The 25148-nt window shown below is 48.4% G+C and overlaps 1 protein-coding gene and 1 pseudogene across 4 annotated transcripts in view; both read right to left on the minus strand.

Annotated features, from left to right (window-relative positions):
* LOC132336842 (uncharacterized) overlaps window positions 1–8841 on the minus strand; it is a 29826-nt pseudogene extending 20985 nt beyond the window's left edge.
* A 6692-nt stretch (window positions 8842–15533) lies between these two features.
* Window positions 15534–25148, minus strand: part of ABCA9 (ATP binding cassette subfamily A member 9) — a 32325-nt gene continuing 22710 nt past the window's right edge. For 3 of the 4 annotated variants that reach the window (XM_059864214.1, XM_059864215.1, XM_059864217.1), the window contains 12 exons: window positions 24780–24871; window positions 24238–24358; window positions 23808–23925; window positions 23257–23348; window positions 22053–22225; window positions 20820–20895; window positions 20496–20590; window positions 19284–19403; window positions 18025–18165; window positions 17584–17663; window positions 17448–17503; window positions 15534–16046 (listed from right to left, as the gene is read on the minus strand). In XM_059864214.1, coding sequence (XP_059720197.1) covers window positions 15948–16046; window positions 17448–17503; window positions 17584–17663; window positions 18025–18165; window positions 19284–19403; window positions 20496–20590; window positions 20820–20895; window positions 22053–22225; window positions 23257–23348; window positions 23808–23925; window positions 24238–24358; window positions 24780–24871 — 1263 coding nt within the window. In that variant the 3' untranslated portion in view covers window positions 15534–15947. Of the gene's footprint in view, window positions 16047–17447; window positions 17504–17583; window positions 17664–18024; window positions 18166–19283; window positions 19404–20495; window positions 20591–20819; window positions 20896–22052; window positions 22226–23256; window positions 23349–23807; window positions 23926–24237; window positions 24359–24779; window positions 24872–25148 lie in introns of those variants that run through there. The other variant, XM_059864216.1, reaches the window with a different exon arrangement.

The raw sequence follows: 25148 nt of genomic DNA on the forward strand, positions 1-25148 counted from the left end.
CCTCTGTCTGCCAGGGGGGCACTGGGCTGAGCTGGTTTGGGGTGGGAGGGAATTTTCTAAATCAGGTTTTTATGAGGTGTCTAATTGAGTCATCATCCCTGCCCCCCCTCCGTGCACAAACATTTGCTCTGCCCTGAAATGTGAGATGAGCAAGGCTGGTGAGAAATGTCTGCATACAGCAGGGGAGCAGAGGAGGCTGAGGAAAGAGAGAATTCCTCCCCTGCCAGTCTTTAAAACAAGATTGTAAAAAATCCCATATAAAAAATAACAACAACAGAAAGAGCTTGTGGTTTCCTAAGACAGTTTGCATTTCTGGAAGTTGATGACCCCCTGGATTCCTGTTGGTTTTTTTTAGATCTCTTTCAATTTTTTTTTTAGGATAGTTTGTCTGCAGTGTGGCTGTGTGTGGGTAGAGAACTGGAAATATGCAGAGGGAAAAAAAGCTAAAAATGGGCAGGAAAAGGAGGACTGCATATGCTTTTTTCTCCTTATATATATAAAAATTTTTTTTAAAAGAGCTTGAGGCTGTTAAAGATTTGGGTTTGTAGGGGTGGAGCACAGGCAGATGAAGCTGATCCTGAAGACCATGAATAATACAGGATTTTTTTTGCCTCCCTCCTCGATTCTGGGAGAGCTGTGCCTCAGTTTGCAGAACAACCTCTCCAAACTCCTGATTTACGTCCCTTGGAAGCTGCAGAGAGGAGAGGGGATGCAGCCAAGGCATCCCAGGGAGCTGGATGCTGTGGTGGCCCAGCAGCTCTTGTCCTGCTGCCACCAGGAAATTGGTTCCTTTTTGCTGTCCAGTTTTTGGTGTCACATCTCATTTGGGCGTTTTTGCTCCGAAAACAGTCCAGTCCTCCAGAAATGTTTCTCTTTTCTCTGTGGTGCTCGTGCATGTGCTGAGCTGAGCCCTGCTGGTCTCCTTGGGACGTGGCTGCTTTGCAGGAGCTCCAAAAAAAGGGAAATTCTGTCCCTGAGTGGGACAGAGGGCCAAGGGCTGCTCCCATCTCTGTGCAGCAGCCAGTGGCAGTCCTGCCCACTCTGCTGCTTTCCTGCTCTGGATTTTCATTGCTTGCACTGCAAAAGGGTCCAGAAGGGACCTGTGGAGGGAAATTAGAGCAAAAACCCACTTGTTGCATCCTTGTCTGCAGGTGATAAATGCCACTTCCCACTCTGCAGGGTGTGAGTGGCTCTGTGCTGGCAGGGGTTGGTTTGGGCACCAATGCCCATTAAATTTTCATTTTTTCTCCACCCTGAAGCTCTGGAGACATGTCAAGAAAGCTTTTTTTGTTGTTGTTTTATATTTCCCCGTTACCATCCAGAGGATCCATCTGGTTTATTCTGCACCCTTTTCTCCTTTCCACTGAAAGGTTTTATTTGGAAAGTTCAGCTTTGCTCTCTCCCTTTGTTTCCCTCAGCTGGAAGCTTCCCTTAAAAACATTATTATCCCTATTATTTTTTTTTCCCCCAGCTGGTTAATTAATCCTTGATTCATCACCTTGAAAGCTAATCCAGATCCTGAAGGCAATGAATGTCTGCCATAAATAAATCCCCCATCCCTGACAGCCCATCCTTATTGATTCTCCTTCAGGAAGCCACCTCTGCTCGGCTCTAAAGGAGTTAATCCCAGCCTTCTCCCAGGCTGTTTGGGACTGGCCTGGCTCCATGCTCTCCTGCTTGAGCTTTACTGTGCAAACATGGTGCCTTTTAATGAGGGGAAAGAGCAGATTTGTGGGGAGAGACCCAGACAGCTCAGCAGGATCTCTCCAGCCTGGGTCAGCAAAAGCCCCTGGAGTTTGTGGGTGTTTTTATGGGCTGGGAGGGCTCTGGCTCTCTCTGAAATATTATTTAGTTTTGGCTCTTGCAGAGCCTTTTCCAAGTTCTCATCTGCTTCAAATAAATGGTGTTTTTCATCTTTGTCTCCAGCCATTGTCATCGGTGACCTTAATTAGGTCATATTGAAAATGATGTTGAGTTTGTCCCTCCTGCAGAATTTAAAATATCATTATTTACTTCTGCTGTTAACTCACATGTTCCTCCTGGGTGCTGATCTGTCCCCATGAGAGCTCCTGGCTGCTGTCACCTCAGCAGTGACACTTGTCCTGAGGCAGCATTAGAGGAGACAAACGAGCTCATCTCACCCCTGTGCCTCAGAATTTGGGGTTTCCCCATAAGTGAGGCCATTTTTGGGGCTCAGATTTTGGGTTTCCCCATAAGTGAGGCCATTTCTGGGGCTCAGAATTTGGGGTTTCCCCATAAGTGAGGCCATTTTTGGGGCTCAGATTTTGGGTTTCCCCATAAGTGAGGCCATTTTTGGGGCTCAGAATTGGGGTTTCCCCATAAGTGAGGCCATTTTTGGGGCTCAGAATTTGGGGTTTCCCCATAAGTGAGGCCATTTTTGGGGCTCAGAATTTGGGGTTTCCCCATAAGTGAGGCCATTTTTGGGGCTCAGAATTTGGGGTTTCCCCATAAGTGAGGCCATTTTTGGGGCTCAGAATTTGGGTTTCCCCATAAGTGAGGCCATTTTTGGGGCTCAGAATTTGGGGTTTCCCCATAAGTGAGGCCATTTTTGGGGCTGCCCCCAGGAAGCTCCAGCCTCTGGACTTCCATGATTGTGTAACATTCTTGGTTTTTGTACATCTTCCCACTTGTGGAAGTGTCAAGCCCAAAGGAGCAGCCAGACATTTTTCATTATTATTTTAAAATTCGTGCTGCTCTGGATGATGAACTTACATTTTTTTATTTCTATTTTTTTTTTCCCAGGGACACTGGCTCATCAATTTTTAATTCTTGATCTTGGCAGCGCTGGTTGAATTAGAAACAGAACAACTGATTTTAATGAGGGCAAGATTAATGCAGATGATCTTGGCTGGGACTGTGATCCAGCTGAGGAGAGGTGATTGTCTCCCCCAGCTCCCTCCTTGGTGGGCTGTCACATCCCAGCACCACTGGAGCAGGAATAGTCTCATCTCAGCTCCTCACCTGCAGGAGAGATGCTCATTAACCAGGTTCACTCAGGATATTTTGCTCATTAACTTCTGGCAGCTGCTCTGGACCCTCCCCAGCCCTGAAAGGTGCAAGGGGAGGAGGAAGGTGAGGCTGATGTGCACGGGCAGAGGAGGGATCCTTTCTCTGGATGGGAAGGAGAAGATGAATCTGAAGGAAGGAATGAACAATCTGACTCCGAGTGCTCAAAAGGCCAATTCATTACTTTGTGATACTGTATTATATTAAAGACTATTAAACTATACTAAGGAATACAGCAAGGATACAGACAGAAGGCTATAAAGATAATAATGCAAACTTGTGACTCTCTCCAGAGCCCTGACACAGCTTGGCTGTAATTGGCCAAAGAGTGAAACCAACTCCCAGCAGAATGCAATGGAACAATCACCTGTGGGTGAACAATCCCCAAACACATTCCAGACAAGCAAAACACAGGAGAAGCAAATGAGATCAGAATTGTTTTCCTTTTCTCTGAGGCTTCTCAGCTTCCCAGGAGAGAAATCCTGGGCAAAGGGAATTTTCCAGAAAATATGTCTGCCACAGGGTGCCTGGGGTAAAATGCAATCCTTGTCTGGATCTGAGCAGCAGCAGCAGGGTCAGGATGGGGAGGATCCCCTCAGAGTGCAGTGGTTCCACCTGGGCCTTTTGGAGGCCTGATTCCCAAATCTCAGTGTCCCCTGTGTGCTCACAGCCAGGACAGCCAGCCATGGCCAGTGCTGGGGAGGAGGCCTGGCCCTGGTGCCCTGGCCTCCCTCCCTGTGTGCCCCAAAAATGCCTGGGCAGGGGGGCAGTGCCAGGCTCTCCCAGGGGTGCCTGGCACGATCTCTTTCCAGTGGCTGGAGGATTCAGGGCTCTGGAATCACCAAACCCTCAGCTTTTCCTCAGCTCTGTCCTTCCCACCAGTGTCCTCAGCATCTCCCCAGTTCTGTGCTGCTGTCCTGGCCAGGTGGAGATGTCCAGAGAAGTCAGGGGGGTTTTTTTGGGGGGCTTTTTCCCATTTTCAGCTTGTTACAAACCGTTGTTGCCTTCCCATCTGCCAGCTCAGGGCAGGAGTGCTGCTTTAGCTCCGTGTCGCCAAGGAGAGCTTAAATATTGTCATTAAAAAATCCCAGCCTTGCATCATCTTCTCAGACACACACACAGGAAGAAACCTTTGCAATTAAATTCCCTCTGCTCCAGCAGGAGGGCAGAGGTTCCTCCATTTTTCCTCTTTTCTGTGATGATGATATTCTGGGATTTTAGAGCAGCAGGGGGGAAAAAACCCTGTTTGATTTTCCTCATTATGTTAAGCCTGGTTTTACTTTCTGATTGCCAAAGCATGAAAAATGGAACACAGATTACCTAGAGATTTTCAAAGATTTGCTTTCAATTTGATTTTTCCTGAGCCTTATTAAGCCTGCAGGTTTTATCTACACTTTGTTCTTCCAGTGGAGTAACATTACCATGTATTAACAGCCATATTTTTTTTCCATTTTAAATGAAAACCAGACAGAGGCTTCTCATGTCTTGCTTTCAAATCCTATTTTAAAAAATATTGATCATGTGTGTGTGTTGTTTTTCCTTTTCCCCTGACCCTGCTGGCTCTGTAAAGGACATTTCCCAGGGCAATGCTTCCAGTTGTGGATCTCTGGGCATTGCTGGGTGCAGTTTTGGGGATTAAGGGATGCATTTTAGAAGGTGTAATGTATAGATGACAAAAAAAAAAGTGGTTTTCAACAGAAAAGTAAGATTTAAAAGCAGGAGCTGTAAAATCAGGGAGTACAGAGGAGCTCAGGCAGGGTAAGTTAACCCTTGATGTGCCCAGGTGCATCTTGCAGGAGTTAATGCCATTGGAAGGGCTTGTCCTCCACGATTTTGGGAGAAATGGCCCCAAATCCATGGTTTGAGGAGAAATCCCACAGCCTGCCTGCTGCTCTCTGGGGGAGCCTTGGAGGGTATTAGGGACGTGGGGACAACACAGGACACACAGACAGACAAAAGCCACCCTGACACACCTGCTGTGCTCTGCTGCTGCAGCCAGGAAACCTGACCCACCTTCGGGGCTTTCCAGGGTGGGTCTCAGCCAGGGAGGGTTCCAGAGCATCCTCCTCTGTCTGTGCCCAGCCAGAGGCCTCGGGGCACCTTGGACTGGTGATGGAAAATCTCCCTGCTCCTGGTGTGGGAAGCAGCTTCCTGGTGTGACAGGAGCTGGCTGAGTCCTGGGGATAAAACCCCAAGGGAGCAGCTCAGGGAGCACAGTGGGGTGAGAACAGAGCATCCTTGGGGTGCCCCAGCCATGGAGCTGGTGCAGAGGTGAGCCCCTCATTCCCAGAGCTGCCTCCATGAGCTGAGGTGATGTGGCATTCACATTCTCTGAAAAATCCCTTTGCCCAGGATTTTTCTCCTGGGAAGCTGAGAAGCCTCAGAGAAAAAGGAAAACAATTCTGATCTCATTGGCTTCTCCTGTGCTGTGCTCCTGTGGAATGTGTTTGGGGATTGTTCACCCACAGGTGATTGTTCCATTGCATTCTGCTGGGAGTTGGTTTCACTCCTTGGCCAATCAGGGCCAGGCTGTGTCAGGGCTCTGGAGAGAGTCACCAGTTTGCATTATTATCTTTTTAGCCTTCTGTCAGTATCCTGTCTGTATTCTTTAGTACAGTATAGTTTAATATTATTAATATATTATAGTATAATAAAATAATAAATTAGCCTTCTGAAAACATGGAGTCGGATTCATCATTCCTTCCTTCATCAGGGCACCCTGCAAATACAACAAGGTGCTTCTTGGGATGTTCTCCTCCACAGATGAGCCCAGGAGCTGTGCTTGAACTGGAGACAGCTCTTCTGGAGAGGTTCCCTGCTGTTCCTCCAGCCCCCCTCGATGAACTCTAAGTATAACTCACGTTTATATTTACATTTACATTTATTTTTAGTTCTATAATTATAAAATATTTTATATTTATATTTATATTTATATTTATATTTATATACCAGAGCAGCACCAAGGAGCTGGGGCCACCACGGCCCCGGTGCTCCCAGCTCAGCCCACACTCTTCCCCTCTGCCACAAAACTCTCCATCTCCAGAGCCTCATCCTGCACTAGAAAAGGCATTTCCCAGTCCTCTTTCCTTTGCATACACACACGTGGGGTTTTTTCCACTTGTTTACAAGAGAATGCTTTCTTTTTAAGAACAGGGATTGTTTTTGCAGCAGCTCCAGCCCCGCCTCATAACCCAAACATTGCCCAAGCACTCCGTGGCTCAGGATGACGTTGTTGTTGCTGGAATGCCAGTGCTGAATATCCAAAATGGGTTTCTTGGTGGAGCCTGGGGGGTTTTGTGCTCTGTGTCCCCAGATGTGACACGGAGGAGTGGTGGGTCCTTGTGGCTGAGCCAGGGGGATGTGGCTGGACTTGGGCTGAGCTGGGGGAGGATTTGGGTTTATTTTAACACAATAACACAGTAACCCAAGGCCAGCTCTCACCATCCTGCAGCAGGGGAGCATCCCCTCCACTTCTGCTGGGTCACTCAGGCTGGAGCTGGTCCCAGTGTGGCAGGGACTGCACTTTGCTGCTGGTCCTGGTTTTACCTCAGCGTTGCCTCTGGCCCCCTTTCCAAGAGCATCAAGCACCTGCACTTCTGAGAGAACCCAGAGAGTTTTCCCCCAGGAACATCCTCTCACTATCACCACTCCATGCAGGATGCCAGATTTGATGAAAATGCTCTGATCTGTTCTGACAAATCCTCCGTTCCTAAGCAGATAATAACCAGAAAATCTCCCTAAATAAATCCTGGTTTCGGATCTGTGCCCACACTTTGTTATTCTTTCCTTACCAATTAACTGCTCCTTCTTGCCCTGAACTGGGAGCATCCTCCAGGGGGAAAGGAGACACAGATTTATGGAGCTTGGTGTGGGACTGGGAGGAGAGTTATGACTGCAAAAAGTGTGAGTCTGATTTGGCAGCACCGAGGCATGACTGACCAGAACCTCTCTCCTCAGCTGGGCAGGGATTAAAGGTTGCAGATAGCCAGAATCCCAAACTGCAGCAGGAAGGGCTGGGATACTCTCCCATGATACAGAATCAAAGAATGGCTTGGGTTTGGATAGAAATCCCCTAATTCCAACCCCCTGGCCATGGGCATAGAAGCATTTCAGGGAAGCTGGCATGGGAGCAGAGGCAGGATAAACTGGAATAACACCCGTTTATTTTCCTCTCTTTCCCTTCAGCATCGAGTGGATATATTTGATATTGATTTCCCTTTGGGCAAAGGGAATCCCAGGACCTGTCTGCCCCCAAAACTCTGATGCCACTGATGAGGCCAGAGCTCCACCACGGGCGGGTTGAGAAGTGAACATCCCTGCTGCTGCTGGTGGCTGCTGCACTCCCGTGGCCACCGGCCACATCCCAGCACCTGCGGGGCGGCTTCTCCACCTCCTCCTTCCCTCGGCCTGGAGCCAAAGACCCCCAGCGGCGGCGCCGAGCTGCAGAAAAGGCCTGGGAATAAAAGTTGGGCAAGAAAACCAGAAAATCCTGGCGAGACAGACCTGCGGGGGGCTGGGGTTTGGGAGGGATGGAGGGATGTGGGGATGTAGGGATGTGGGGATGGAGGGACGAGGGGATGGAGGGGTGGGGGGATGGAGAGGATGCAGGAATGGAGGGATGTGGGGACACAGATGCAGGGATGTGGGGATGCGGGGATGCAGGGATTCAGGGATGCAGGGATGCAGGGATGCAGGGATTCAGGGATGCAGGGATTCAGGGATGCAGGGATGCGGGGATGTGGGGACACAGGGATGCAGGGATTCAGAGTTGCAGGGATTCAGGGAGTCAGGGACACAGAGATGTGGGGTTGTAGGGATGCAGGGATGTGGGGTTGCAGAGATTCAGGGACACCGGGATTCAGGGATGCAGGGATTCAGGGATATGGGGACGCCAGGATTTGGGGATTCTGGGGTGCGGGGTTGCAGGGACGCAGGGATTCAGGGACGCCAGGATTCGGGGATTCAGGGGTGCGGGGATGCAGGGACGCAGGGATTCAGGGACGCCAGGATTCGGGGATTCAGGAGTGCGGGGATGCAGGGACGCAGGGATTCAGGAATTCGGGGATGCACCGCCCGCTGCCACCAGGAGGTGGCACAGCCCGAGCGCGGATGTCGCACCGGGTCGCGCCCCTGCGGCCGCCGGGATCCCCCAAAAAAGGAGCGAGGTGATTCATCTCTTCCAGGAAAGCCAAGGAAAAGTCTCGCATCGATTTCTGGGAAAGCTTCTGTGCGGAATTACTTTCGCGTGCAAAACAAAGGAACAGAAAAGGGCAAAAACTCTGTTTTCCTTGGAGGGACGGGAAAAAGCAGCCCGCAGCTGTCGGGACACCCTCTGTCCTTGTCCCCCCAGAGCCAGAGCCTCTGCTGGCTCCTGCTCCCTCCCCGCTGGCCCCACTCCCTGCTCCCACATCCCGGCTGTAGGGATTTCCCCGATGGAAGCTGCATCCACGGGGGTACCAGCAGCAGCAGCAGCAGCTCTCAGAAGTTTTCCTGCAGGAGCAGATCCAGCAGCAGCACAAAAAGCAGGAGGGGCCCTGGCGGAGCAAGGACAAGGTGGCCCTGAGCACCCCACCTGCACCTCCATCTCTTCCCAGGTGGGACCAGGTGCATTTTTATTTTTTCATTTTTGGGTGCATTTTCTCCCCAGGACAGTCTCAGCCATCTGTCCTTGTGGGAGGGCTCCACAGGCAGCTGTGGCTGAGGTGAGACAGATGCAAATGGCAATTCAAGGCCTTTTTTTCCCTCAAAAATGGCAATTTTCCCTTGCTAACAAAGCAGAGAGGCTACAAAAGGAAGAGATCAGCCAGTAATTGCTGGGCTTGATCTTAGAGGGTTTTTCCAACCTTATGATGACAGAGCAAAATGTTTTCTTGGGAGGCAGCCCTGACCTGCAGCCCTGCTGCTGGAAAAGCTGCAGCTCAAGAAAATGATTGTCTGTGTTTCACTTGAGGGGATGATTCTGAAGTGCACTGCTATTGCTGGTAAAACACAGAGTCCTGAATGGTTTGGGTTGGAAAGGACCTTAAAATTCATCTCAGTCCACCCCCTGACATGGGCAGGGACACCTCCCACTATCCCAGGGTGCTCAGAGCCACATCCAGCCTGGCCTTGGTCACTTGGCCATCACACACTTGCTGCTTTGTGCCCATGCCCAGTGTTTAATGAAATAAAGGTGATTTCTTCCCCCATAAAAGAGTTCCTTCACTCCCAGTTTTCCCTTGTTGGGTTTCCACATCCAAAGTTAACCAAAATCTAATTCCCATCTGTTTGTCCTGTAACTGCTCTCCCTCAGCTCCCAGGAAAGCCCCAGGACAGGGGAGGGATGTTCTGCAAACACGAGGAATCAGATGGAGGAGGTGTTGTGCAATCATTTCCTCACCAGAGCTCATTTCTCGTTCCTCAGTCCTTTGTGAGAGGCAACCACAAATCCTTGTGTGAAATGTGGTGGAGCCCCTGACACCATGTTGGCAGGAGGCTTCTGTCCTCTCCCAAGAAGGAAACACATGGCAGATTCAATGCCAGTTATTTCTCAAATTAAAACAAAAAAAATAATTAAACAAAACCTCCCTCATTCACTTATTTTTGTTTTTTTTTTTTTTTCCAATTCCTCCTTAGTATCCTAAGAACCCTTGAGAGGATTTGCATTTGGAAGATGAAATGAATTTCTCACAATGAGGCCAAAGAAAAGTAAGGTGGAATGGAATGGAATGGGAAAGGGAAAAGGAAAAATTTCAAAGCAAGGGCCAAGCTGCTGTAGCCACCTGCAAGAGCAGATTATTTACAGGCATTTTAATTTCCTAAAGCTGCATCCATTTACCTGGCAGAGCCAGGGATGTGACAGCAGTGACAACTCTTGCAGCAAACCTGTGATATTTCACAGGCACAGTTCCAGCGAGCCCCAAGCCCACGGGAATGGTTTGCCTTTGGCACCCAGTGTCCTCTGACATCCATCCCCACCTCTGAGCCAAGCCAGCCTCCCTCCAGGGAAATTGCTGTCGTGGTGAGGCATCCCCAGCCAGGTGTGCAAACCCAGGGCACCACAGGAAATATTTCTCTGCCCTGAGCCCCAGGGCAGCTCTGACTCTGACCCTCATCCATGGAGAAAGTTTCCCAGACTTCAAGATAGACTGGAACCCACAAAAATATGAAATAGATTATAGAGAGCAGTGTGGGTGGGTGAGAAATTGAGGGTTTGGGGTTTTTAGGATGTGGATGGAAGCAAGATGGAGGGCACAGGGTGTCATCCTGGGCTTCTTCTTCATCTTCTTCACCATGGGTTTTTGTGGCATTTTGTAATTGGACAGAAAAGTCCCCACTGGGGCTCTGTGGGATCAGTTATTGGGGTAAAAGGGAAATAATCCAGGTGTCAGCTCTTAATTGGACAGTTCAGTCTTAAAAGCCCTTGGACCAAGAGACTGTTGGGCATTTTGTGCCTTCTAATGGAAAGCTGCAGAGCTCACAGCAGTGAGACTGTTTCACTGATAAGAAATAATAAACACCTGAGTATGAACATGAATTATCATCTCAAATGACTTCAATTCAGAGCCAGAGAAACCCACAGCTGGTACTGCCACAGCCAGGTAATAATAAGCATTGATTCCATGTGTCACAGAAGGTGGATCAATAATAATCTTTATTAAGGACCCCATTGCTTTTATGGACCTAATTGGTCCTCCAATCCAAACACCATCACCACTGGCTAATTAAGAAACCACCCTTTGGTAAACAAATCTCCCTAACACCTCCTACATGCCCACAAAACCAGGTGCAGCAGGTTAAGATGAGAATTGTTTCTCGTTCTTTTCTCTGATCTTCTCACAGCCCCTCCCAGGACGATGCCTGGCACAGTTGTGTTTCTCTCTGTGCCCACAGAGCTGCTGCCACACCGGCCCAGGTGGATTCTGGTACTTTCAAACAGCCAAAATTCATCCTGAAAAGCACAAAGCCCAGCACGAGGGGTGGCTTCCACCCTCCACTGGGGTCACAGACACCCAGGGGTGTTCCTGGCTCAGCTGATGCACAGCCCACGTCCTCCCCCACCTGTCCATGAAACCATCTGATGTCTGTGCCAGGATGGAGCTGCACAGGAACAAATCCAACCTCTCCACTCTGCCTAGAACACGAGTTCATGAACTGCTGCTGTCATTCAGGGCTGTTCTAATTGAAACATCATGTCTTACACAATCATCCCCTTCTCCATCCTTTCTTTCACTCTTTCAGAAACCATTTCCTGCTTTTCCCAGCTGGACACGCTGTCCTTCCTCCTGCTTTGAAGCAAATATTTTGTTGGGTTTGGCTGCTACCACAGCCACACGTCCTCTTCTGCCTGCTATTTGAGCCATCTGCTGCTATGGAGAATATTTGGGGCTAGAAGTCTCCAAAGGGGTTTGAGGTGCTGAGATGAATCAGGAAGCAGCAGAGCAGGAGGAAAATCTTTCTCAGCTTCACCTGCAGAGTAATTCAGGCTGAAATGCTTTAAAAATTCAATGCTGAGAGATGCTTTTCCAACAGCCTGGTACTCCCAGGCTGAGAAGCTGATCCACCCTGCTCCCCTCCACACGTGGACATGGAATCCAACCCCCATTTCCTCTTTTGTCTCAAGTGGATGGAAAAAGAGAATTGGCCTCTGAGCTGTGGAGGTTGCCAGCATCTGTCTTGCCTCAATTCTGCTGCTTGGAGTGATGCCTCAGGTTCAGCTTTTCTGTGTTTCAGGTTCTGTGCTCTTCAGTGTGTGGGGCTGGGCTCCCACAAGGGGATGCTGAGCTCTGTGCACAGAGCAGGAAGACAAAACAATTCCTGCTCCAGCTGGGCACCAAGGACAAATGATCCCAATCTCAGGCCAGGAGCACAAACCCCGTGGGCTGGAGAGAGAAAAACAAGCAGGGTGGGACTGGCTGGGCCAAAGCTGGGCTGGGACAATGAACTGCAAGGTGCAAATGGAGCAGAGCTGATCCCAGGGAGAGACCCCGTGCCCGGCCGTGCATTTTGGGGCCATTTTGGGTCATCTTGGGGGCAGCCCTGGCTGGGCTCTGGTGCTGCCCAAGGTGGATCCATGGAGGAGATCCTTGGAATCAATCCCTGCTTTGTTCTGGGACTCCGCCCAGCCTCTGCTCCAGCTCAGCCTGCACAAGGCATCAGGAGAACATCTGGCTCTGCTCTGGGGCAGAGCAGAGGTGCTGCAGGGACAGGAGCTGTGCTGAAGGGGCTGGAGGTGCCCAGAGCAGGTGACACCCCCTGCTCACAGTGCTTTTCCTCCCAGACACACACAGGGAGATTTCTCCTTGGTGTCACTCCTGTCTCCTGTCGTTTTGGGTTTATTTTTCCCCTGGGTTGTCTGCAACAAAGGGTTTTTTTGTCCAGCTGAGCTCCAAGATCTGGAGGTGCCTGCAGGAGGATACAGGGGGGACTGTGAGGGGCTGCACAGGACACGAAGTCACAGCCCCACCACGGGATTCCTCTGCAGGACACCAGCCCTGGTCAACCTCCCCCTCCTCCCACGCCTCAGGATTCGGCCTCAGCTGCATTGGAGCTTGCATCACTGCAGTCCTTGGACTTCTCAGAAATGCCACTTTTTGTTGGGTTTGCTTCCTTGCACTTCAGGGGTGTTGCTTAATTAGCATTTAATGCTGATTTCTCTCACAGCTTTGAGGAGACCTGGGAAACCCCAATACTCCTGTCCAGACACCAAACACCCCTTTGCTCCCCAAATCCCACAAGGTCAAACACTGTCCCCAAGCTCCCAAACCTTGAGCACACACATGCCTGTCTCTCTTCATCCCCAACCCTCAAAATAAACACCAACAGGGTGAGTTTTTCTCACCTAGCCTGGAAGGCTTGGGCTGCTCCTCGCTGTCACTGCAGGGGGACAGTTTGGGATGTGGTGCCTGGGGATCAGCACTGGAGGCAGCTGCTGAATGGCCCTTTGTGTGCTTTGTCCCTTTGCTGGATAAAGGGGGCATTATTAAATGTAAGAAATGAGAATCTCTCTGTGGGTCAGGCCGAGTTCTTGCTGGGTTCCTGCAGGGAACAGCGGGAGCTGCTGTCCTGGGAGGATGGATTCATATTTTCTAGAAAATCCCTTTGCCCAGGATTTCTCTCCTGGGAAGCTGAGAAGCCTCAGAGAAAAGGAAAACAATTCTGATCTCATTTGCTTCTCCTGTGCTGTGCTCATGTGGAATGTGTTTGGGGATTGTTCACCCACAGGTGATTGTTCCATTGCATTCTGCTGGGAGTTGGTTTCACTCTTTGGCCTATCAGGGCCAGGCTGTGTCAGGGCTCTGGAGAGAGTCACCAGTTTGCATTATTATCTTTTTAGTCTTCTATAAGTTCCTGTGTGTATTCTTTAGTATAGTTTAGTTTAGCATTCTTTAATATAACATAGTATCATAAAATAATAAATTATCCTTCTGAGCACATGGAGTCAGATCCATCATTCCTCCCTGCCACAGGGATCCCTGCAAATACAATAGGGAGGTTGGATTCACCCCAGGCATGGCCAGTGGCCTCTGCTCCAGCTTTAGCAGCAAAGGAGCCTCGTGCTGGGCTGGGAAATAGGGAGAATAATCAGATTTAGGCAGTTCTGGGGCTGCTTTCATGCTGGAGCAGGAATCCACACCGCAGCAGGATCTGCCAGCCCCTCCTCTCACAGGTAGAGCTATTGCAGCTCCTGGGGGTGTTTCTCCTCCCTCAGCCCTTTGGCTCAGAGGGAGAGCCAAACTCCCAAGGGAATATTTAAGGAGTCAGTTAACTTCCAGGAAACCCTTCTCTTGTTCTTTCTTTTTTTTTTTTCCTAATGGAAAAGTTAAGTCCTCGTGAACTTTTTGAGAACTTTTGTTTGTTCCCTCTTGCCTGCTAAACTCTGCTTTGTGCTGGTGACAGAGCCCCTTTCTCCCAGTGCTGGCCATGGGCCAGGACCCGGAGCTGTCCCCTGTGTGCTGGCAATGCCACCAGCCCTGTCCCCCTTCCCTCCAGGCTGAGGCAAAGCCCAGCTCCAACCCCTCCTCTTTGGGGACTCTCTGGGGGTCTTTTCCTTCTCCTCCTGTGCACGAGGTGATGGAGTGAGCTCTGCTTGCTTCACCTTCCCCGGCGATGGAAAATGTCAAATATTGGGGGGAATGACCCCTCAGAGCTGTGGGAGGGAAGGGTGCTGCTCCCTTTGGAAGCAGTGGCAGAAGGAATTCCTCGTTCCCTCTCCAGCTCCAGAGATGCTCTCTCTGGGACAGGACTTGTTTGCTGGGGATTTTGGTGCTGTCTGAGTGTTTGCATCGTGCAAAGGTCTGCAGAGGGAGCATTCCCGTCATGCTGGGTGGTCAAGGGAAGGTTTCCCAGATTTCTGTGTCACAGCAGGACACAGAGGGCAGGGCAGAGTGGATTTCACAAACCCACTCAAAGCAGCATCTGCAGAGGCACAAACCACAAAGTGCTGAGGAAAATAAAAAACCCAAGAGCAACAGGTCATATCAATGGTATTTATCTCTGGAGCCTCGTGCCTGGAGGTGTCCACTGCTACTGATACCCCCAGAGCAGCAAATCAAACTCTTCCCTTTGAGAGAATCCCCAGTTCCTGGGGCTGAGTGTGGGCAGGTGACACAAGTGTTTGGTGACTTCATTTACCCATTTCTCAGGGGTGCACAGTAGGAAGGGAGCCGTTGTGCAAGCAACAACTTTAAACAAGTACTAAACAAATATAATAAAACTATAAAACACAAAGTAGTTAATAAACAACGGAATTACAAAAGTTTATTTTTAATTATACCAAAAAAAAAAAAAAAAAAAAAAAAGGGAAAAACAACCAGGGTGTCCCTGAAGACATGTCCTCCAACTGCCAGAATGTGTTTTGGAGCTGAGTGTGGGATGTGCACAAGCAGAGATTGCAACACAGCCACCACTGGGACTGCCTGGAGACAACTGAGCATCGTCTGGGAGAGTTTTAACCTTTGCAAATGAGCTGGGCACAGGGATGAAAGGAGGGAAGTCATTGAATAATTTGGGTTGGGGCCATTAAAGGTCACCAATCCAACCCCTCTGCAGGGAGCAGGGTCACTTTTAACTAGACCAGGTTACTCCAAACCAAATCCAACCTGGCTTTGAATGTTTCCAGGGATGGGGCAGCCACAGCTCCTCTGGGCACCCTGTGCAGGGTCTCACCTCCCTCTCAGGGAAGATTTTTTTCCCAATATTCCATCTAAACCTGCTCTCTGTCTGCTTGAAACCATTCCCCCTTGTTCCATCACCCCGTGCCCTTGTAAAAAGTCCCTCTCCAGCTCTCTTCAGCTACTGGAAGGGGCTCTCAGGAATCCCTGGAACCTTCTCTGCTCCACCTGGGTGGTTTCCAGGAGAAGAAGTGACACCCACTCACCCCAGAGTGGAGGGAGGGCAGGGCTGAGCATTTGCTGAGCCAGGTGAGCATCTCCCTGCCCTCTGCAGCACCCCCATGCCCAGGGGAGGCAGCTGGAGCTGTTCCTCGGGGTCCCCAGCAATGATGACTGATGAGGATGGAGCTGCAGTTTGCTCTATAGAGACATTTATTGGTAGTATAAAAATGGAGTGCAAATTCCAGTAAGAACACGTCGCAGGCAGGGTCCCAGACATGGGTGGGAGAGGAGCCCAGGAGGGCAGAGCGAGTCCAGATTCCCTGGTGCACCCAGGCCCAGAGAGATTCCATCCCCGGGGATGGATTGGGACCCTCCTTTCTGCAAAGCTTTCAGTCCTCCTGCTTCACCCTGCCTGGCTTCCAGGGCTCTCCCCAGAGCAGGCACTGCTGGGTCAGCCAGCTTTGGAAGTGCAGCTTGGAGCAGAGAGCCCTGCAGGTGAAACATCTTCTGCAGCACAGAGGAGCCTGTTCCCCTCCCCGTGGTACACTGAGGGTGGCAGTAAATATGTGCACTTTGGTTAATACTGAGCAATGCATAAATGTGCATTTAACAGTCCTCCTGCTGCAGCTGCTTCCAGTCAAAAGTCCCATCCAAAGTCAGATCAAAATTATCCTTTTCCTGCTCTCGGGAGAGCTCCAGAAACACCTGAAATGGGCAAGGTAATGCCTGGGTTATTTCTCTGTGATGCTCCTTTGCAGAGGCACAGCTCTGCAGCCCTAGGAGAGGCGTGGGGAGGCCTTTTGGGAGCAGGAGCTGAGCCTCCTTTCTCCCTGGAGTAACCAGACAGGCATCCCCTGCCTGTAGGTAATTCCATACATGTTTTTCCCCACAGGTTTTACCCCATACATATTTGCTTTTATGGATGTAAGGATGTAGACAAGCTGAGCCTCCTTTCTCCCTGGAGTAACCAGACAGGCATCCCCTGCCTGTAGGTAATTCCATACACGTTTTTCCCCACAGGTTTTTCCCCATATTCATATTCATCCATATTTGCTTTTATGGATGTAAGGATGTAGACAAGTTGAGCCTCCTGTGCTGTCTGAAGTAAGCTGACAAGCATCCCCTGCCTGTAGGTAATTCCATACAGGTTTTCCCCACAGATGTAGGAATAGGAATGTGCCCCCTGATGACAGAGAGACAGAACTATCCTTTGTCTCCTTAAAAAGGAAAAAAAAAAGCCCAGAAGTTTCTTTCCTCAATTAGGTCAAAAGACACCTCATAGGACCTGGGGGACTTCACCTCAAACTTAAGGATGGCCAATTGGACAGGAGCAAAAAAGTCCCACCTGAGCAATTTACTAGAAAAAGAAGAGAACAAAGGAACTAATGGCTTCTGTGAGGTGTTTTACCAGGAGCAAGAACCTCTTGCACCTGGCTCGGTTTTTCTCTGTAAAAAGTTTTGTTTTTTTGCCTTTTATAAAAACTTTTTTGTTTCTAACACTGCAACAGAAGCCATCCCACTGATTTTACACCTTCTAAGGGAGCTGAGCTGTCTTGGGTGTGATGCAGATCTCCAAGAGCTTATGAGACCTGGCTCGAGGAGACCCTTATATCACACAGGTTTTTCTCCATACCTTTCTGCTTTTGTGGATGTAAGGATGTAGAGAAGCTGAGCCTCCTTTCTCTCTGGGGTAAGCAGACAGGCATCCCCTGCCTGTAGGTAATTCCATACAGGTTTTCCCCACCAATGCCTTGTCTTGAACATTCCTCACCTTTGCCACCAGCCTTGTACAAGCAGCATTCAATAATCTGCTGGTCCCAGGGCACCCAGGGGGGCTGGGCATGGGCAGCTCCCTCCTTGGGTGTGCTGTGTGCCTTCCGCCACCAAGTGGGCTCTGAGACTCATCCAGACTTGTTCCCACCATGAAAAATCCCAGCAGTAAAGAAACCAAACCATTTCCCACCACCTTGCCAGCAGAGAACCCCTCACCCACCACCCTCAGGCAGTTTTTTGGTGGTGCTGCCCTTTGGCCACTGCACCAGCCTGGGTTTGGCTGCAGATTTTGTCCTTGCTCCTGCCTTTACAGCTCAAATAAAATCCACCTGCCTGAGACAGAGTATTCAAGGAGAAGCTGTACTCCTCGAGGCTGCAGCTTCGTTTGGCTGTGAAGAAATGGGAAGAAGGTTGAAAATGAGCAGTTGCTGTTCTGCCTTTTGAAAAAGTCACCTGGTTTTGCTCTTACCTTCCTCCAGCTTGGAGAAGGACTGGGACAGGGGCAGGGCATCTGTCATTGGGACCTTGTAGACAAGCAAAGGGGGGAACCTTGAGGAAACAGAAGAAAAGGTGATTCTTGCTCTGTATTGAGTTCTAGGGACAAACCTTTATGGGCGTCCTGCTGCTGGGATCACAGGAGGGCTGGATGTGGTGACATTATAAACCAGATCCCCCTACAGGGAGCTCCTCATCCCTCTGCAGCTGTGTCTGGCCATCCCACCAGGGATGTTCTCAGGGATGAGGCAGTGCTGAAACCACTCCTCATCCCACCTTTTGCAGCTGAGGCAGTGCTGAAACCACTCCTCATCCCACCTTTTGCAGCTGAGGCAGTGCTGAAACCACTCCTCATCCCACCTTTTGCAGTTGAGGCAGTGCTGAAACCACTCCTCATCCCATATTTTGCAGTTACCTCTCCTGGCGGGCTGCACCTGGGAAAATCTTCAGAACCTCAGCGTGCAGAGCATCAGAGCTCTCTGCATCCTTGGCCTTGATTTCCAGGAGATATCCTCTGCCAAACTTGTTCTTCAGGTACTGGATGGAGCCAATGCACCTGCAGGGCAGGGAGGCACGGAGGTGACAGTGAAATCATTGTCACCTCAGCCCCTGCTCCTTCCTGAGAAGAAAACCGTGGCACACTTCATGAAACCTGTTGTGTTGTGATTTCAGGGTTTACCCCAGAACCTCGGGTGCCTCCCCTGAAGATTCCCTCCCAGGTGTGTCAGTCACCTCTCCTTCTGCCTCCCTGACCCCTGCTGAGCACTGTCAGTCCTGGCATTCCAGAAGGGCCTTGAGTGATTCAAAGGATGCCCTCTACCCCCGGGGGGCACTGGGCCATCCAGGTGTCCTTTGTCCCTTGGGACCTCCCCTCCTGCACCTGGCTGGTGGCTCCCTGTCCCTTCCCTCCCCTCTCCCCGGGGTTAAAAGGAACAGCAACCACACAGGTCAGGAGTTCTGGTGGAGCTGGGGCTGGGTTCAGAGGCCAGAACAAAGCTCTGGATCCAAACCCTCCATCAGAACCGACTTCTTTCCTTCACCACAGCCTTAAAGCTTCTCCACAGAGGGAAACCTGAGGAGCAGCCCCTGTCAGGGGGGAAAGCTCCATCCTGCAGCCACCAGAGCTCCTGCAGGCCTGGACTTGTCCCCACGTGCCCAGCTGGAGCACCCACCCAGCCAAAAGTGTCCCTGGGGTGAAACACCACACACCCATGGCCAAAAGTGTCTGTGGGCTGAAACACCTCACAGCCATGGCCAAAAGTGTCTGTGGGGTGAAACACCACACACCCATGGCCAAAAGTGTCTGTGGGGTGAAACACCACACACCCATGGCCAAAAGTGTCTGTGGGGTGAAACACCTCACACTCAGCCAGCCAAAAGTGTCTGTGGGGTGAAACACCACACACCCATGGCCAAAAGTGTCAGTGGGGTGGAACACCACACACCCAGCCAGCCAAAAGTGTCTGTGGGGTGGAACACCACACACCCAGCCAGGCAAAAGTGTCTGTGGGGTGGAACACCACAGTTGCTGCTGTTTGGTTCAGCACCAAGGGCCAGAGAAGCTCAGGCTCATCCCGTGCAGCAATATTGGGATTATCCCAATAAAACCCCTGGCAGGTGAGGCTGGAGGAGCAGCCTGGGTGGGTTCCAGCCCAGCCGGGCGCTGTCACCCACCGGAGCTGCCCGGACACCAGGATGGCCACACGGTCACACACGGCCTCTGCCTCCTCCATGTAGTGCGTGCTCAGGATGGCTCCTGACTCCTTGCTTTTCAGGGCATCCCGGATTGTTTTCCTGAGGATCAAAGAGAAAAAAGAAAAATATAAAACAAAATCCAGCACTCCTTCAAAATATCATTTGTGGCGGTGTTTGCGGGTCCCCAGGAGGAGGGGAGAGATGAGAATCTTGGCTCCATGTTTCAGAAGGCTGATTTATTATTTTATGATATATATTGCCTTGAAAGAAAATGATCTATTAAAATTGTAATAAAAGTACAGAAGAAAGGATCTCATCAGAAGGCTAGCAAAGAAAGGAATGGAATGAATAATAAAATCTTGTGACTGCTCACAGCCTCGACACAGCTGGACCTGTGATTGGTCATTAATTAAAAATAACCACATGAGACCAATCAAAGATACACCTGTTGCATCTTTGGAACTAAACCATCTCCAGACCACATTCCATAGCAGCAGATAGTTACTGTTTACATTTCTTTTCTGAGGCTTCTCAGCTCCTCAGGAGAAAAATCCTAGCAAAGGTATTTTTCAGAAAATATGTCTGTGACATTCATTGTTCTTTGTCCATCCAAATGCCTTTTTCCTAAAATGAGAATAAAATTTTCACGTGCAGCAACTTTAGATTAATGAGCACACATAAATGCTTTGAAATAATGACAAAGAATACTTTTGACTTGAGTCTCTTCATGAATTTTCCCAAATCCCATTTAGGGCTGCCCTAAATCTTGCAAAAAGGATGAAGGTAAAATAGTTTTTCATCCCTGAGTTAGAGAGAGACGAGAAATGTATCTTCCAACAGAACCACTGCAACGTGAGGGACAGCACCATCTATGGATGAGGTAAAACGCTTTTAATGTGACTTTAAATATTTCCTTTTGGCTTCCCATCCCTTTCCCATGGTGGGAACACCAATTTAATGTGGTGGTTTTCTCCAGTTTTGGGATTTTTCTGGCTAATGTACTAATGAGTGTGGTGTAATTACTAATGCGCTCACTTCCTGCTGTGAGGTGGGATTAGGAGAAAGGCAAAGTAGGCTCAAAACTTTAAAAGGGTACAAAGGAAAATGTGTTAACAGTAACTAAAAGAAAGAGTGATAAGAGTCAGAAGAAAGCTTTCAGAACACTTGTCTCTGTAACTTTTTCCTGCTCACCAGACACAGCGCTGCCCCTTGGGATCCATGCCGGTGGAGGGCTCGTCCAGGAGCAGCACGGAGGGGTTGCCCAGCAAGGACAGTGCCACACAGAGCTGGGACACAGAGAAGGGACTCAGCCAAACCTCCTGGCACCGTGCCCACCCGCAGCTGTGGACAGCACCTCCTCGTTCATGGGAACTGTGGGTTTGGGAAAGGCTCATCTCCATCGCCCCACCCAGCCCCGGGCTCTCCCAGGCACGGCTTGGTCCCTCCACTCACAAAGGGGAGTTTTAATTAGTGTTTGAGCATTGCAGTGCTCGTTATAGGTGAGCCAAAACACACCTTTCTGGTTATCCCAGGAGGCAATTTTCTGACTTTTTTGTTTAAGTAGTTTTGAAGCTGCAGAGCATTCACAATTCTGTGGGGAAAATGAAAAAAGAACATTTTTGTTGTTCCAAATCAATACTCTCATCAAGTGTCCCCAAAATGACAAGAAAAAGGAACTTTCCTCCCCTTGCTCTTGGCTCCTGCTTGTTTTCATTAAACATTTATTGTGTTACTAAAAGGCAGTGACTATTTGAAGCAGAGTGCACTGAAGAAGCCACAAGCTCTTTTCTAAACCCATCCCCAGTGTCAACAGCATCACAAATCCATCCCCCTTGCCAGTGTCAGCTCAGCACCTTTCTTGTGGTGCCAAACTCCAACCTCAGAGATTTCAGAAAAGCTGCCTAGATATAACATTCTTAAGAGGGCATTAGTGATAAATTTATCCCCACCAAACACACTCAGGAAAATTGGAGGTTTTCTAAACCCACCCACAAAATCACAGCACAAAAGCACTTTTGCAGCTGAGTTTCCTGTGGTTATTTCTAGGCTTCCTTGGTGAACTTTGACTCTCTGGTCCCCTCCCCATGACTGAGGAGGGGAACTTGGACCATCCCAACTCTCCATGTGGGAAAAATGTGTATTTTATGATTGGCTTTATGCAAATATTCAAATGAGTATTATATGTGTTATGTTAGAAAGTTATGTTGTAGTAGTGTGTTAAATATAGTTTAGGTTATAACATAATGTTAAAATAGAAACTATGTATGTGAAATAGTTTTTTAAGAAAGGAATGAGGTACTTGTACCAGATAGCAGCAACATGACACCTAAGGCTTTCAGAGAAAGAGAATTTATTGCCCCATTATCAGAAGAAATGAACTTCTGAACTTCTTCCTGCCTTGCTCAGCCATGAAGATGCTGTTAGGGTTCAGAGGAAGAAGTTGACACTGACCAGACAGAATCCTTTGTTTTAATGGAATTTATGCATCTTGTATGAGGTGTATGAATATGCAACAGGCTATTGCCTTTAAGGGTTAATTCTCTGTTAATGTGTGTCCTTTTTCAGGCTTATTTTGCCCAGAAAAGGTTCCCGGACATCCGTAACTCTTTGTTCTATTGTCTCATATTGTCCTAATCCAAACAGTCCAAATGATTATTACTCTAATTTTATCGGTATTTTTATCACCATTTTATTACTATTAAACATTTAAAATTTCAAGCCAAGTGGCTGGTGTTTTCAGACATGTACCTGTGCACAGCAGCAGCCGCGTCCTCCTGGCGCAGCCCCTTGACAGCCGCGTAGACCCCCAGGTGCTGCAGCGGGGTGAGCTCCAGCCAGAGGGGCTTCTCCTGGGGGCAGTACCCCAGGAACACAGGAGCCTGCTCCAGGGAGCCTCCTCCATCTCCCCTCTTCATCAGCACCTGCACAACCAGGCTGGGCATTGTCCCCTCACACAGCCTTGCCCAGCACGAGGCTGCGCTGGGGTTTTTCAGGAGCAGGGTGGGACTGCTGGGATTTGGTCCTTGAGCTTTTATCAGACTCATTACATTACATTTGAGACAACTGGAGGATGGCAGCAGTTCATGTACAGCCAGCAGCAGCCAAAGATGTCTTTGTTACAGAGCATTTTGAAAACTTTCTAGCCAACAGCATATTGCTCAAGCTTACAGACAATTGTTCCAGGCAGTCACTGAAAGCACATGCACGCCTGCTTCACACAATGCTGCCTTGTCTGCTCTCTAGTAACAACACACAACCCTTCACTATTAGGCTTAAAACCTTCTACTACAAACCTTAAACCTTTATACTTACTATACTGACTATAAACCTTCTACCTTTATACTCTACAAACCCCAATTTATATGCTAGGCATATTTTTCTGCAGTCTTAAGGTCTATCTTAGCCAAGCCAAAAACTCAAACTATTGTTTCATGTCCTTGCTTGCTGTACTGTTGTAACTTTTCTACTTTCAGACTCTGCAGCTGCAGCCAGCTCTGAGTTCTGTGCTCTTGCTGTTTCTGAGCCTGCTGTCACAGCTTTCTGAAAGTCTTCTTACCTTTACTATTTTTCCCACCCAAGGGGTGGTTCAGGGGAGATTATGGGGTTTAGGTGAGGAAACCCACAGGGAGGGAGCGATTTCATACTGTTTATAAATATAAATATAAATATAAATATAAATATAAATATAAATATAAATATAAATATAAATATAAATATAAATATAAACATGGCAATTAGGGCAGATGCAGCAGCTTATCAAAATTAGAAGTAGCTCACCATCACCTTATTGATACATTATTTAATTTAATAGCATGAAGGACTCAATTAAAACCCTGATCACTAATTATGCCCTGACAAAAACTGCAGCCTTGATAAAAAACGACAGCTTAGCCGAGGTACAAGGTTTGGATTTTTGTCATGGGCCCATCCCTTGTCCCCAGGTGTCTCCTACCTGCCCAGCAGTCAGGGCTGTGTCTCCAGTGATCATTTTGATAGTTGTGCTTTTCCCAGCTCCGTTGGGCCCCAGAAGTCCTAACACTTCTCCTGCAATCAACACACAGAATTTCTTAGGGCTATTCCCCATACAAGAAATATATCATAAATATATAAGCATAATCATAAATACACAAGAAATATATCAATATATACAGCTCCACAAAAGAAAAAATAGAAAAGGCAGCATACTAATATCAAAGATCATATAAAATAAATGGTTTTATTGTACAAAATACATACTCAGAGAGACCATAAGATTTCAACTTAAAACTGATGCTGTCAATTGCTCCCAGGAGCCACTGCTAAAGTGGTTCCCTCTCCCCAGGATCTTTATTTTATCTTTATTTTAGATAATGGACAGTCACAGGCCATTAATAGGATGCACCATTAACACACCAAGCACCACAGGTGCTTTAACAACAGGAGGAATAGATTTGACCTTTCTGTCCTTGTACAGAATTAACTCTGGGTCCAACACAGGTCTGGCAGGACAGTCCCAGTTCTCACCTTTTTTAACACAGAAGGAAAGGTTTTTGGTGGCTGTTTTCTTCTTCTTCTTAAAAAGTGAGCCAGCTTGCTTTATTTTATATTCCTTGCACAGATTTCTGACTATAATGACTGATTTCTGAAAGTGAGGAGGAAGGAGAAAGATTAATTTATTATCTTGGCCAGCATCAATCCTTCAGTGATTTTTTTTCCATTAAAAAAGGCAGAAAACCTTCTGAAGATCTTTGTTTTATAGTTCACAAATATGAGGTGCAACAGGACCCTTAATTTTCCAGGTTCCTTCAAAGAGCTTTCTTCTCCTGAGGGAACCCACGCTTGGAATTTTGATTTTCCCAGTGATAACAGCACAGCCAGAGCTCTGACCTGCACTGGTTTGTGTTTTACCAGGTAGAAAATCAAAGAAAGCAAGAAGGACAACACCCAGGGGTACCTCCTCCTGACTGGGAGCCACCACAGCATTTCTCACTGCTTCCCTTTCAGCTCTGACATCTTCATCTTCCTCCTCGAGCTCCTTGGGGTGCTGCTGGCTGCTTTCTTTTCTTGGGGAAATCCTGAAAACACACCAGGTTTAGCTCAGGATTTTGTTCTTTACCTCTGCTCTCCACCACTGCACTTTGGATAAACCAAGAGGGAATTTCCCTGGGATTGAATTTATACAACATTATAATGATTACTATTAAAGTCATCACCATTATTGATATTGTTGGGGATGATGATGATAATGATGACATTTATAATCTTTGGTTTTTACCAAAAAAAGAAGCTGGCAATATCCTGTGGAGGCACTACATAACTTAAAAGCTGCTTTATATTATCACACCACTGCAGTATTTAAGGGGCTATTGAAGTCATCCAAAAATCACCAGAATTAAAAATATATATTTAAAAATAGAGACACAAATGCAATGTTTTCAAGGAGAAGCAGTGGGGTGGGGGTTTAGATCTCACATGTGCATGTGTGTTTATACAAACCTAAATATGGGGTCCTGTCTCAGCACTGCTTTTCCATATTTTAACTCCAAAAAGCGAAGAAGAAGAATGAACACCACAGAATGGATGTAAGGCTGGAAAACAGAGGTTGCCACATTAACAGCCTTGCCTTGCCTCCCACCACAGCTGGCACTGAGGTGGTGGCAGTGCTATAAAATATGTGGGGGAAACAGAATATATGAAAATGGCCCATTAACACTGAAACTCAGGGTAATCAACACTGCAGAAAACACCAAGGGCAGAAAACCCCCGATTCATAAAATAACAGGACAGCATGAGGTGATCTGGGCTTATTTCATTTTGCTTTCCCCATTTCAAAGGTGTGAAATTATTCTAGCACAGCGGGTAAAA

Source organism: Haemorhous mexicanus, chromosome 20 (genome assembly GCF_027477595.1).
Source record: "Haemorhous mexicanus isolate bHaeMex1 chromosome 20, bHaeMex1.pri, whole genome shotgun sequence".
Classification (NCBI taxonomy): domain Eukaryota; kingdom Metazoa; phylum Chordata; class Aves; order Passeriformes; family Fringillidae; genus Haemorhous; species Haemorhous mexicanus.